Raw genomic sequence first — 15,095 nt, 5'->3', positions numbered from 1 at the left:
TATTGTACTATATTTATGTTGTGTATAAAATTTTTTTATTTTTTTATTTAGTTTTATTCATATGAATTTTATTTATTTTTTATTGTAATTTTTTTGTTCATATGATATATGTTGTTGATTGTAATTATTATATACTATGTTTGTAGGAAATTTTTTTCGTTTTTTTTATTGTACTTCATACTATATTTTATTTTTGTTTTTATTATATACTAATTATAAGTAACAAAAGAGTCATGAATAATAAAAATTTATAATCTAAAATGATACTAAATTAAAGAATACCAACGGTACTAAAAAAATTATAAAATATTTTTTTTATTTGACATTATAAAATGTATAGTACTCCCTTTAGTGTTTTAATGTTTTAAAATATATTTTGTCAATTTTTATATATTACTTTAATTTAGTAAGTAAATATTAATTTTATTATAAAATAAATTAATAAGATTTATTCAAATATCTAAAGTAAAATGATAGGATAATATAAAAAATTATTTAAATTGATGTCTCTTCTAGTAATTTTTTATCTAAATGTGATTTTGAATAATATAATTCAAATAACATCTATTTTACTATAATTCATTTTGATATAAAAATTGCCAAATATAGATCACGTTAACATAAATTTACTTTTCATCAAAATCAAGTTTGCAAAATCAATTTTATGTAAACTTCTGTTTACAAACTGTAATCCAATTACACACAAAAAAGTTGCCAAATATAAAAATAAAACGTTCAAAAAACTCAAACACGCTTTTCTCTTTTCTAATACAAATCCAAACACACCCTTAATTGTCATGATCCTCTAAAATTCTCTCCTTAGTCATTATCCTTGTGTATTACTATTACCTATGACTAATTGCATTTACACTATTGGTTAAATATATTTTTTTTATTAGAATAAATAAAATTAATAGCTAAGAGTGGAAAAAGGCCAACAGCGTATCAAGTGACTGGCCTATAGTCTGGTTGGTTTAACATTAAATAACTTTAAACTCAAGCTATTTTAAAAGTTTAATTTCTTTATTCGGCTAGGTCTGGTCTGACAAACAATATTTAGACTCAATCATTTTGGAAGTTTACATAGCTTGATGTTTTAGATTAAAAAGTATAATGTAAAACATCACTATGGCTAACGAGATTGAACATTGAATATTTCACAAACGTTGGAAATGAAATTCTTATCCGAAGAAAAAGCGCAATGGATAAAAAAGAAAGAAAAATGATAGACCAATGTGATTCTATCAAAATCAGGTATGTACTCTAATCCTCCTCATCTGTTCACATTTCTCCCATTTTTCAGAAGCTGCATAGGTATTGAACAGAAGTACATTGAGAGAATCAGAACTTGAAACAGTGCTTGCACCAATTAACTTCATTACTTGTTCTGCAATTTGCACGTCTGAATGAATCTGGCATGCACCAACCAGTGCCCCAAAAACAGCTTCATTCGATTTCATTGGCATTCTCTTTACCTTCTTTAACCTCCCTGCTCTTCCCAATAGATCAACCATGCATCCATAATATCTGATTCCTATTTCAATTCCATATCTTTCCATTTTAGTTGTTATTTCCAAAGCCTCATTTATCAAACCACCATGAGCACAAGCAGAGAGCACAATGAGACAGGTTATTGAATCAGGCTTTATATTTGATTCCTTCAATCTGCCAAAATCCTTCACCCTTCATTTCCTCAAAACACTGCAGTGCTTTTTCACCAAATCCATTCTGGACATGCCTAGCAATCATTGGATTCCAAATCTCCACCTTGCGTTTTGGAACGCCTAGAAAATCACCTTAGCCTCCTCGACATTGCCCTTCTTGCAATAACCACAAATCATAGATGACCACACAAAGCAGTTCCTCATTGGCATCTGTTCAAAGATCTCCCTGGCAGCTTCCATATCCCCATTCCTAGCATACCCATCAAATCACAATCCATGTCACGTGTTTTTCACCTCGTCCGGAATCTTATTGAACAACCTCCTAGCGTAGAAAGAGAAGAGAAGAGAAGAGAGGGATACTGTAGAGAGGGATTCTTAAATTTGGGGAATAAGGTTTTTAATTTTGATTTAAATACCAAATTGCACGAAAAAAGATTACTAATCCACACCAACTGACTGTTAGAGTTCAGATCAGCTTTCCGATGGCATCAGCTTTCCGATGGTGCCAGATGGACGGAATGTGCCTGAAGAACGACTCTGCGTCCCATAGTACAACTTCAGGGACAAAAATAGATAATTATTAACTTTATGGATTACTTTGAGTCTAAAATGTAACTTCAGGGACCACTTTAAAATTTAACTCAAAATACTATTATTTCACAGCTTATGATACAAAATATGATTTAATTGTTGACATTTTGCTATAAAGAGGAGATAGGTATTTTTATTTTTGGGTATTTCGCTACCTTGCTTATGAAATAATGGAACATAGAGATAATGCCCACATTTGAAAACCTTTTGATTTCTTTACAAATTGATACATGTCAAATTTTTTTTTTTTTGTTTAAAAAAGAAATCTTGTATGAATCCAGCAAAACATGGGAAAATAATAAAATTTTTATTTAAATAAAAAATAAAAAGGCCAACTTTCTCACATCTATTAGACTGCATGTGTTTATAAACACAGATACAAAATCATATTTGACGATACATAAACATTGAAATTGTATCAAGAGATACTAAATTATTATATTTTATATAAGAAGGATAGAAGGAACACAGACACTAACAAAAATCACAATTTATTTTTTATTTTTTATTATTCTTATTAATTTTTCATAATTATATTTTTTATCCTTATATTTTTCTTTTTATATTTTTTGTATGGAAAAAAATTAAAATAAATAGACTTTCATAATTTATTCTTTCTTATACTTAATTTATCATCAAACAAAATACAAAAACGCTAATTTTCATGCCTATCATTTATATTTTATTTTCAATGTCATATCTTGTCTTGTTCTGACGACCAAACACATCCTTGTTGACCCACACAAGTGAATCAAAACTCAAGGATAAATATGCCCCAAAAAATTGGCCCCGACGGGGAGGAGAGTCAGAGATAGAGAGAGACTTAATCAAATGATGAATAAACTACGAATGTGATACAAATATATATAACTGAATTTGGATGTCATAGAGCTCACCCAAAAAAATAACAATAATGAGATGCCATGTTTCTAGTTTGTATGGGGTAAAAGGGGTCCAAAATTATGAAGTCATCAGCCCTCATCATCTATTGGGAAAGAAAAATTATAACAAGTTTATATATACAATAAAAGAAATGTTTGTGGCTTCCTAATTAGATTATTAGATTATTCTTCAAGGGTTTGTGGACCCCTTGAAGGATCGCCCCCCTAATTGCTCATTTATTAATTCTTTCATTTACCTAATTATTTATGTATTTGTGAAGTTCCATAGCTAGCAAAATCCCCTGCAGCAGAAACAAAAGTCTAATTACTCAAGGTTACACTCAATGTTATTCAATCCTTACTCTTAATATTAAGGTAAATGATATCAACCACCCTTGAGAATTGAGATTAAGTGATATTACACACAGCACTTCACTATTGGCAAAAGTATAAACTAGTCTCCTTAAGATTTAGATTATATGGCTCTCAATACACAGACACCCTTGATAGCTACGATATTAAGAAGTGTCATACGTAATATCACTTAACCTCATGGGAGATCAATGTCATTTATCCCTAATGTTATGAAACGAAAGTGTAATTGAAAGGCAAATTAAATTTACACCATAATTAGCAGAACTCATTGGGGTTATCTTTGCTTCGAATGAGAGGGACACCGTCTTCCCTCCAAACTATACGCTCTTCGCACAAAGCTTTGACCACCTCCACATATAACCGGTGTTCCTAAGTTCAAAAATGAAAACATAAGACAACAACGAATCGCTAGGCTTTTGATTACATCAATGTAAAGGTTCATGCATGCTTCTTGTGGCAAATAAATTTGCTGAACTTTCATTTAGGATTGAACTTGTTTAAAGACATATAAAATGCTATTACCTCCTTGAGAACCCTGGAAGCCAACTCCTCTGCAGTGTCATTAGCCAGTACAGGGACAGCACGTTGAGCAAGGATACGCCCCGTGTCATAATGTTCGTCAACGAAATGAATTGTAGGACCTGAATATCTAACCAACCCAGAAAAAATGAAGCAGAGACACCTGTCTCCCATACGAAGTGTGACAATTCAAGTGAAACAGCATGAGAAGTTTGGCGAGAAGTGTACCTTACACCCGAAGCAATAACTGCTTTGTGCACCTTCAGACCATAGTATCCTTTGCCTCCAAAAGCTGGAAGAAGTGATGGATGAATGTTTAATATGGACTTTTCATAAGCCCGAATCAATTCAACAGGTATAAGTTTGAGGAATCCAGCTAAAAGAATAAAATCAACTTGGAAACTCCTGATGAAGAGAAAAAGTACTACGTTAAGACTCAATAGTATAACCACATCTACGTGGAATATCAAAATTATTGCTTATGCAAAGTTGCAGCTTTTTTGGCATCTCTTCTATACTAATAATGCAGATGCCTTTCAATCTAAAAGTAACACATCCGCCTTATGACACGACTTACAGTACCAGAAACGAACCGGAAAAAAAAAAAAGAGGAAAAAGAATTTACACTCTATTGTTTAATAGATTCATATCGGTAAATAATTTCACGGAGTATACTATGCCCTTTGTTACTTAGGTTACTTAGGCACTTCCGATGTACTGATTAGGAAGAGAGTGTTCCAAATCCTGTGACAGACTGCCTTGTGTTTCATGAAAACCAACCAGTCTACTAGATTTTTACTTGTAGATACAAGGTTACAAGCCAATACAACAGATACACAACAATCATAAAAGATAACAAAATAACAAGTTTATAATTTATAGCATATGTTCTTGGACACATCATGTAGAAATTTCCCATAAATCACAACTCGAGTTTCTTCATATGATAAGTGATATCCACAAAAGATGCAAATGATGCTTGAGATCTACACATGCAAATATGAGGATGAAAAATTAGCTAAAATGATGTTCTTATCTATGTTGATAAAGCTATTATTTTTGCACTGAACAATTTCAGATTGAGAAGGTGGAAAGCATTCAAAGCAATAATCATATTTTCTGCAAGTGCATATTCACTTGGAAGATTTGGTGGCTCCGTCCAAGAGGTCCAAAGGAGCTATTTGAGTTAAATTTTGTTGTTTCTGAGAAATTCTGGTATACTTACCTCTATTTTTATAGAAAAAGACATTTTTATACAACATGGTTGATCTTGCACGTAAGGAATGTGAAAGTATTTCATAAAATTGTAATAAAGAGACAGATTAACACATTGAAGAGTAAACCAAAGAAGCCATTGCAGCAAATTTAACAAAGAAGCACTGCACTGCACCGCACCGCACCTTAGTGTGTCAACAAGCTCACTTGGAGATAGCCCATCGGATCCATCCTTTACTTTAGGGAACAAAACAACTGAGATACCATTATTTCTTGCATACTCAGCACCTCCACAATCTGGAATAAAACAAATGAACAAAAGAAACTTTCAGTACACCAAGACACAAAAGGTTAACATACTTCCAACTTGAAGATAAAGTGCACTTTGGAAGAGCAAATGTTCTAATCAACAAAAAAAAAAGAAAAAAATTGCTTCCTTTTTGTTTTAAATGAAGGAAAAAGATGACAATGATTTCGTCCCTTATCAAATTTCTTCAACATTTCACCCTGGAAATGATGGCACAAATACAATAACACATCATGCAAGACAGGTTCAGTTCAGCTTATTTATCTTTGGTAGTTGTCCTCTAAACTAAGCTCAGTATGTACATCAGTACATGAATAGATTCACATAGTTTCTAATGATTGGTGAACGTATTCTAAGATTGCAGCATCTAATAGAAATATTGAGTTCAGCTCATTCATCCGTAATATATAAAATAAATTAATAAAGTACTAAACTCTCTAATTCTTTTAAAAGTTCATATAAATATATGAAAAAGAATTTTATTTAGTTAACAAAAAGTAATTTATTTTTACCAAAATAAGCTGAAACATTCGAACCCTTAATCCAAGTAATCTCATTTAAAAAAACTATCATTGAAGAATAACAGAAATATAAAAAAATTAAAATAAAAGAAGCAATGAAAAAGTTCAAGGATTCGAAGCATACCATGTTTATTTGTGACCAAAACAAGAACATCACCATGGAGTGAACCCTTCAACGAAGCCTCATGTATGGACTTGAAATTGGACCCTCCACCGGACACGAACACTGCCAGCTTCTTCCTCCTCACCGGCATAGTGGCCCCAACTTTCACCTCCTTCACTTCTTCTTCTTCTATCGTCCTCCTTACACAAAAGACCCTCTTCTTCTTTCCCTCAGTGTAACTGCACCCCAATCTCTGAATCCCAAGGTTCTTGGGCCCAACACAAGGTAAAGTATGAAGCTTTTTATGAGAGGGTAGCAGGAGTGACGAGGGTTTGGGGCAAAACCTAGAGAGGATTTGTTGAGCTTCCATGGTAATTATATCTTCCTAAAAGGAAAGGAAAAAAATAGGATAATGCTACAATTCTGTGTGTGTGTGTGAGGAGGAGCTTTTGTTGGAGTCAGGTAGGAAGGCCAAAACGGTGGTGTTTGGCGTTTGAGGAGATGATTAGATGACACACAACACACAAGACTGCATTACATGTATGGCAATTTTTTTTTAATGGGTTTTCTCCTAAAACACCTATCTTATTCCATCAGCACAAAACCCTAAACCCTTTTTCAGGCTTTCCACCAAAAGCCTCCGAAGCCTAATCACAGAGGGAAGAAAAACGTATAAAAAAATAAAAAGTAAATAAAAGAACCACACGCACAGCACCTATTATCTAATAAAACTATCAAATATCAATGAAAAATTCTTCCAGTTCCAATCTCTTGATTCACAGAACCTATTAGCATCAATATTACATACAAAATTACAAATGCAATTGATCTAGACCTATTACAAATTAAATCAACCAGTTGTACATACAAATACAATTAGCATCAATACATTAAAACAGCAAAAAAAAAAGTATAAAAAAATTAATAAGAATAACTAAATAAATAATCTCACCTACAGCAGAAGCAGAAAGCCAGAAACAGAGTCAGGGACGATTTTCCAACTTCGGGTCGTTGCAGTGTTACACCGTTGCAGAGCAAGCCACCGGCGAGAGAGAGCAGAGCTTCGGCACGAGCTGAGCTTCGAAGAGTTGCCAACACGATGACGACGGGGGAGCAGAGGCAGACGAGGCACGAGGCGGAGGCAGAGACAGGCGAGGCACGGCGAAGACAAGGCGGCCGGGACGACAGACGGAGGAGGCAGAGACGAGCGGAGGAAGCAGAGGCGAGCAAACACTGACGGCGCGGGGAGAAACATAGGAGCCGGCGAGGAGAGAGACGAGTGACGACCTCCGTTGTTGGCTGCCGTTGTGTTCGGCAGTGACCGTGCGGCGAGTGAGGTAGAGAAGTGAGAGTGAGTGTCTAAGTGAAGCTGGGATTCTTGGGAGAGCGTGACTTGAGGCAGTGTTTTGGATAGTCTCTTTGGTAGCGTATGATGGAGAGACGCAGACAAAAAGACTGAGAATGAGAGATAGAGACTAAGAGACACAGAGATTGAAATAAATTTTAGTATTTTGTTTGGTGTAAAATGGGAGATAGAAATTGAAACAAGAATAAAATTCTAATTTAATTTGTAAAAAGAGTAAAATTAGAATTAATTAATTAAAATGAGGGTATTTTAGGTATAAAATGTCATTAAAATTTCAGTATCTATCTTTAAAAATTTTAGTCCACTGTGTTCCTATTTTTTGGAAGTACTGAAATACTGAAATTTTAGAGACAGAAACAGAAATTTTAGTACCAGTCTCTGAACCAACAAACATAATACTGAGTCTCAGTCTCTCAGTCTGTGTCTCAGTACCTCAAAACAAACGCTACCTTTGAGACACAAATACACGGGAAGACACAGACACAAAATCTATAAAGCACGGACACTTCGCTGAGTTGTTATGTCCGCGTATCGAATACATTTCGAATACAACACTCACCGACACTCGTTCGACACGCGTGTCTGCTGTGTTCAACTGTGTCTTAATAAAAAATAAAACATTTTTCTCCGGACATGCTTTGGCACATCTAAATACCATGACGTATAAGCGTGTCCAATCTTATTCTTAACATATATTCTTAAAATAAATTTAGATATAGTATATATTATTATTTATTAAAACAAAAAATATTTTAAATACTTGATATAATTAAAATAAGACATTAAAAATAATTAAAAATTTTAATTTATATTTTAATATCAATAAAATATCATTACAATTTATCTAAAAAATACTTTATATTTTATATGTATGTGTGTCCCCGTGTCATGTAAAATTTTAAAATCCGCGTGTCGGCGTGTCCCGTGTCGTGTCGTGTCCCGTGTCCGTGTCAGTGTCCATGCATCATAGCATAAAATACACAATTTTTTTTGCTATGTTTGGTAATGATGTACAAGACACATTGATCTTAACTAAATATCATATTTACCTTTATCACTGTAACATCACTACCAACATTGCTTTCTACCATCACTGCAAATAATTTTTCAGCCTCAATCTAAATAACTATGAAATATCATTAAAATATTTAATCCAATAATCAAATCAATAATTTTTTTATATATAAAAAATTAAAACAGATATCCAAGAAAAGAAACTTGAACAAAATATATCCAATGAAAAAGAATAATGAAAAAAATACAAAAAACAAGTACAATTTAAAAAACAGATATGGAGGCGGTGAAGACAGATCTATATACAGGAAGAGGCAACGGAGGCGTCAGCACCGACACGAACCAACAAAGGCAATGGAGGTAGGTGAAGGTAGATCTAGAGGCAAGGCAAGGCAATAGAGGCATCGACACAAGCGACGAAGAAGAGAGGCGAACCAAGGCAGATCTGGAGGCGGTACGACGATGGGGATGACGGAAGGCGACAGGGAGGCAGCACAACGATGGTGATGGCAACAACGCTGAGAGGGAGATGAGGGTGGCAGCAGAAGAAGAGAGGAAGAGAGGCGGACAAAGGAAGGAAGCGATGGCGACGCCGGTAGTGATCGCGGTGACAATGGTGGAAGGAGAAGGCAGGGGTAGAATAGAGGTTGGAAGGTGGAATGAATTGGAGAAGAAGAGGGAGAGTTATGAAGATAGGGTAAAGGATAAAATTGGAATTTAAAAAATAACTAGGGATAAAATTGAAAAAATTTGTGTCTCATGGGTTATGTCTCAATGTCACAGCTTGAAGGAGATACACAAAATACATGTATTTCATATACATCTGTGTGTAACTGTGTCCATCAAAATTTTGTGTCTCAACAAACAAACAGTGTACACATTCCACCGTATCCATGTCTCTAGTGGACATGGACATGAACCAAACGCTGCCTGAGGTTGAGGTTGGGATTGTCATTGAGCACAACCTCGTGAAAATTAGTTCCTTAATGATTTTAATTTTGGATTAATTAGTTATTGAAAAAAAATAGTTAGATCTTTTAGAGAAAATATTCGATTTGGTTTCAGAAGTTATAATCGAATCTTAATTTAGTATTTAAAGTTTTAATTGTTTTTATTTAGTCTCTAAATTTTTTAAATTTTTATCACAGAGTCATTATTGGAGAGATGACGTGTACAATAGAATACTACGCTGGACTCCACTAAAACAACGTCGTTTTAGTTTGGCGCTTAAAGAGCCCAAAACAATGCCGTATCATGTTTTGAGATGGCAAACGTTTTAATTAAACAAGCACTACACCATATTTTCCTCATAATAGGACTATTCTTCTTTCTCTTCTCTTCAATGGCGTTGTTGCGAGTCTGACTTATCAGATTCGTTGAAGTCACGGTTCTCTTCTCTTCAACCACTTCACATTGCATCGGCCGTCTTCTCTTCACCTACGTTGACTAAGTTTGAGGTAAGAAAAATAGTGAAAAAAATTTTTCTATACCCATGATAATACTTTGTTTTTTTGCTTCACTTTTGGTTCCTCCTCTTTTTCTTTTGTATACATTCTAACTAAATGCATGTTGTTTTGTATGTTAGTATATGTTAATTTTGTGCTTATTCTCTGTTAAGGTTTATGTTTTCAGTGACTACCATTTAATTTTTTAGCTTATTAGTTAGATCTTCAATCATTTCTGTTTCTATACCATTATTTGATTTAAAGTATTTTAGGGGAGTTTTTTTGGGTTAGGGTTTTAATATTAGTGTGTTTATCTGAGAATCAGTGGATTAAGAAATAAAAGGATAGAATCATATTGTCATATGCAATATGTTACATTTGATTCTTCCTCTTGTTTATTTAAAAGAGAGGTGCAATTTTATCAAAGTCTTAATCTCTATATGTAGCCAAGTTAATTAAATCAATTGTTTCTTGTATTTTGTAACATGGAGTAATTGATCCAGAAGATTTAATTATTAATCATATATAGAGTAATTGATCTGATTTTTTAAATGAACTATTTTTGGTCTGTTGTTGTCTCATAATAACAATGCAATTTATGTTTTACCAAATCTAACCTTGTCAAGATATGATAAAGAGTAGTCAAATTATATTCTTTTGTCGTATTGCATTTCTCTTTCTTTAAATCAATTGAATTATGAATAAACATTGAGGTGAATTTTGTTGGTTTTTTATATTTACTATTGAAATTGTAGTGGTGGAATGAATTGAGAATTCTACTTAGTTGCACTGACATAACAATATATATATATATATATATATATATATATATATATATATATATATATATATATATCAAGCACACTAGTTTTAGTTATTGTTGTTGTTGATCATTTTTTAAATTTTCTGTGTGCAGATGGGAGATCAATTCATTAAAATTATATATTACCACGGCAGATCATTTAACAGAAATGAAGATGGAAGCTTGACATATTACAAAGAGCAAATTTTAGAGTTACTTGGGTTAGATACAGACACATTGGATGTTTTTTCAGTCAGGAACTACTACAAACACCTTGGCTATGATAAGGTCGAGCAATGTAGGTGGTTGGTTCCCAACATGCTCCTGACAACTGGTTTGAAGATCCTGACTAATGACAATGAGATGCTAAAAATGTGCTTCTATGCTAAGAGAAACAACGGAGTTGCTCATGTGTATTATGAGTTTGGAGTCTCTGAACTGGATTATGTTGAAGAACAACAACCATTTAAGTCAGCTAAGGAAAAAGAATTGATGTATTCAGATGAATCGACCCATCCACCGAAATACCTACCCTTGCCCCAAATCTAACTCCCACACAAATATCCACCTTTACTCCAAAACCAACTCCCATCCCAATACCCACCCATGCCCCCAATACCAACACTCACCTCTTATCCAAAATTAATTCCTATCCTAATATCCACCTCTACCCGAATCAAAACTCCAAACACAGTAACTGAAGTTAGGCCCAAATCCAAGCCTAATTGCAACCCAAAGTTATAACCCAAGAAATCAACTGAACCCAAAAAATTAACCCAACCCAACCCAATAAATCAACCCAATTCAACAAATCAAACCAGCCTAAGAAATTAACTGAATTCAAAGATAGTAGAGCAAAAATGAATTTGAACAAGGGTGAAGGATATGTTAGAAGGCATGTGATAAGGCAAGTAAGCAAAGGGTCTCCAACAATATTATCATCTAAAGGGAAGGCAATTCATATAGAGATAGATTCCTCATCGAACAGCCATGATAGCTATAATAGCGCGGAAGACAGCCTTTATAAGCATGGGGTGAGGAAAGCTCAAATGAAGACAAAGATTCATTGAAGATTTCAGCTGCTAAAATAAAGAAATTCAAATCAAAACATGTTTCACAGGGCCATATAAGTAAAAAGAAGAGAAAGATTTTGTTAGAGTATGATAGTTTAGTGGTGGGAGAGTCTGATTCCGGTGAGAATGATAATTACTTTTTGGTGGATCTGATGCAATACATGATGTGGTCGTAGCGTATGATGCTCATGATGGCTATCATGATTATTCGAATGGAAGAGATTCACGGTATTTGGAGGAAATGAAGAAACCTCCAGCCTCTGAAGACGAGCTATCTGAGGTGGAATCTGATGATGTATTTCCTGTGTTTAACAAAGGTGCTAGATTTAGGGAGCTATGGCTTGAAGTTGGTATGAAATTTAACACAAAGCAGGAATTTGAAGAGCCTATCTGGGAGTATTGTATCCAGGAAGGTAGGAGAATTTAGTATAAGAAGAATGATACTGTTAGGTATAGAGCCCTGTGCAAGACCAAAGATTGTGACTGGGTGGTTTATGACTCAAATGATAGTGAGTGAATTTGCTGGCAGATAAAAACCTTTAATAATGATCATACCTGTGCAAGAGAATGTAAAAACAGGCTGGCAAACAGAAGATGGTTAGTATGTAAGCTGGTGAAGAAGTTAAGGAAGTTTCTTAATCTAAAGCATTCTTAAACTCTTGCCTACTTTAAGAACAAATGTGACTTAGATCTTAATAAATCTTCTCTTACGAGGGCTTTAGGAGATGCAAGGCACATAGTATATGGAGATGCAACTGTTCAACATAATATGGTTAGAGACTACGGTATGACCCTTCTTAAGAGCAATTCTGGGTCCATAATTAAAATTAGGGTTATCCTTCAACCAAGCCCTGATGAAGATCCTATTTTTGAAAATATATATATATATGTTCAGATGGATGCAAGAGAGGATTTAAGACTAGGTGTAGACCTTTTATAGGGCTGGATGGAGATTTTTTAAAGACACGTTTTAGTGGACAAATCTTATTAGCCATTGGATAAGACGCGAACAACCAAATTTATGTAATAGCCTATGCAATTGTGAGTGTAGAGAACAAAGAGAATTGGAAATGGTTCTTGGAGTTGCTACTTGAAGATCTTGATGATTACCAACTTGGGTGGTCCTTCATTTTTAACATGCAAAAGGTAATGTTTAATCATGTTATGTCTTACTAATTGAATTAGATATTCGTAATGGAAAATGTTTAATCATGTTATGTCTTACTAATTGAATTAGACATTGATAAAAGGTAATGTTTAATCACGTTTAATAATATTATATTTAACCATACTTAGTAGTGGATTGGCCTTGTTACTAATTTATTCTTATTTTAACATCGTGGTTGTGTTAGCTTGTTATGGGAGACCATTTTGAGTTCATTAAAATTAGTTTAAAGACCAGTTTGAGTTTATTTAAATTAGTTTAAGGACCTTTCTGAGACTCGACAGTAACTACATTTTGTGGTTTTTTGTTTAACTTTGTACAGGGGATGATTCCAGCACTTCGGGAAGTTATTCCAAATGCCCATCATAGATTTTGTGTATGGCATCTGTGGAAAAACTTTAACAAGCAATGGAAGGACAATGAGCTTAGAGGATTATTGTGGAAATGTGCAAGGTCAACAACACAAGAAGGGCAAATTGAGGAAATGAGAAGAATTAAGAAGCTCAATGAAGAGGCATGGTCATATTTGAGCAAGTGGCCAAAGGATGCATGGAGTAGATCTTTTTTCAATAATGTACCCAAGATGAACAATATTTGCAACAATGCCTATGAGATTTCAAACTCACGGACTAAGGAGGCCAGAGCCAAACTTATCATCACACTATTGGAAGAAGTTAGAATGTATGCTATGAGGACAATTGTTAGGAATAAGGTGAAACTTAGGAGCCACATTGGAATTTTACCCTCAATACAGTGTAGTAGGTTAGAGAAGTTAAGGAAGGAATAAAAGAGTTGAAATCTTGTATGGTTTGGAGACGAAAAGTATGAAAAGTTTGAAGTCATTGGCCACCCAACCAATATGGTAGTTGATTTGGGAGAGACGTTATGTTCATGTGGTTTTTGGCAACTAAATGGTAGTTAATGAATTCTTTTTTGTTACATGATCAAGATTCATCTTATATGATACCATGTTTTGGTTTTCTGATACAAATATATTGATATATTGTTGGTTGTATCATTTGTAATTCTGTGTGTAGGGATGCCTTGTGTCCATGTTTGTGTTGTATTGGCTAAGGCCGGAAAATATCCTGATGAATTTTGCCACAAGTGGTTGACAATAGATGCATATAATGACACATATGCATTCCATTTAAATCCTATTCCTGGCCAAGCAATGTGGGAGAAGTCTCCATTCAATAGACTACAAGCTCCGAAATTCAAAAAGATGCCAGGAGCATCTAAGAAAAAATGTAGAAAGGATGCTGATGAGGGCCCCGATGGAAGCAAGAAGCAAAAGACTAAGATTAAAAGAATTTATAAAGAAGGTTCATGTTGCTATTGTGGGGAAAAAGCTCACACCAAGAGAAATTGCTCAAAGAGAAAGGCTGAAGAAGCGGCTGCTGCTGCTGCTAAAGGTGGAAATTCCAACCCTACCGTTCCTACCACTGCTGCTCCAGTTGTGAACCCTGCCCATGCTATTCCACCTGCTGATGTACCATATCAAGTTGGTGCACCTAATGACAATCTGTAACACCCTACCACACAGAACTTTACACCTAAGACATAAATTAAAGGTGGTGAGGTGCTACGACCTCTAAAATAAAAATACGTAAATATATATGAAGAATAGTTTAACTAGTAGCCTTAGAAGGAAGAAAGATCAAAACAAGACTAAAAACGCGTCACACTCGAAAGGCGATAGGATAAAAGGCTTATACAAAAAACTAAAGAGACAAGTATATAAACAGAGTTTCAAAAGATAGATACATAATCAAGCTCTAAACTCGACATGCGAAGCAAAGGTCGGCTAAAATATATATATATATATACACAACCCACAAATAAACCAAAAGACAAATACAATTCCAAGTTCTTGAAAGTCAACCTCTAAAAGGGACAAAACATGTTTTTAATACAACAGTGGAGAATATACATCTATATAAAAGCTAATACATAAATAGAAAACCCCAGAATACAGATCTTTGCTTCCAAGAAACATCCAGTACGCTCAGCAAGGTGCATCACGTCCTGCATCTGAAAAATAATAACATGTA

General features: G+C 34.2%; 1 protein-coding gene and 1 pseudogene across 4 annotated transcripts; both read right to left on the bottom strand.

Annotated features, from left to right (window-relative positions):
• Positions 1–1,250: 1,250 nt before the first annotated feature.
• On the bottom strand, positions 1,251–1,904 carry LOC107647178 (pentatricopeptide repeat-containing protein At1g77170, mitochondrial pseudogene; annotated as a pseudogene).
• A 1,183-nt stretch (positions 1,905–3,087) lies between these two features.
• Positions 3,088–9,556, bottom strand: LOC107604753 (phosphoribosylglycinamide formyltransferase, chloroplastic). Of its 4 annotated transcripts, XM_021104727.2 has the most exons (8): positions 9,487–9,556; positions 7,129–7,568; positions 6,198–6,823; positions 5,431–5,542; positions 4,259–4,435; positions 4,034–4,160; positions 3,762–3,880; positions 3,088–3,438 (listed from the first exon to the last, which is right to left on the bottom strand). In XM_021104727.2, the coding sequence occupies exons 3-7, from the start codon at positions 6,544–6,546 to the stop codon at positions 3,767–3,769; spliced, it is 879 nt and encodes a 292-aa protein (XP_020960386.1). In that variant the 5' UTR covers positions 6,547–6,823; positions 7,129–7,568; positions 9,487–9,556; the 3' UTR covers positions 3,088–3,438; positions 3,762–3,766. The 4 variants fall into 4 exon arrangements, 2 of the variants coding, with proteins under 2 accessions (XP_020960386.1, XP_088348170.1); XM_088492044.1 differs by lacking the exon at positions 9,487–9,556 and having other exon boundaries at positions 6,198–6,561; positions 7,129–7,547; XR_015886188.1 differs by lacking the exon at positions 9,487–9,556 and having other exon boundaries at positions 4,034–4,435; positions 7,129–7,588.
• Between the last annotated feature and the right edge of the window lie 5,539 nt (positions 9,557–15,095).

The sequence above is a fragment of the Arachis ipaensis genome, chromosome B6 (genome assembly GCF_059453495.1).
Source record: "Arachis ipaensis isolate K30076 ecotype BB chromosome B6, ASM5945349v1, whole genome shotgun sequence".
Lineage (NCBI taxonomy): Eukaryota > Viridiplantae > Streptophyta > Magnoliopsida > Fabales > Fabaceae > Arachis > Arachis ipaensis.
The sequence above is the reverse complement of the archived record's forward strand: the minus strand, read 5'-3'. Positions and strand labels throughout refer to the sequence as shown.

Bases quoted from the DNA above. Each gene is read 5' to 3' on its own strand.
- LOC107604753 (XM_021104727.2), bottom strand. From the start codon at position 6,546: ATGGAAGCTCAACAAATCCTCTCTAGGTTTTGCCCCAAACCCTCGTCA. The intron at 5,543-6,197 runs GTATGCTTCGAA...GTTTTATTCCAG, and splicing joins TTTGGTCACAAATAAACATG to ATTGTGGAGGTGCTGAGTAT. The intron at 3,881-4,033 runs GTAATAGCATTT...TTTTGAACTTAG, and splicing joins CTTCCAGGGTTCTCAAGGAG to GAACACCGGTTATATGTGGA.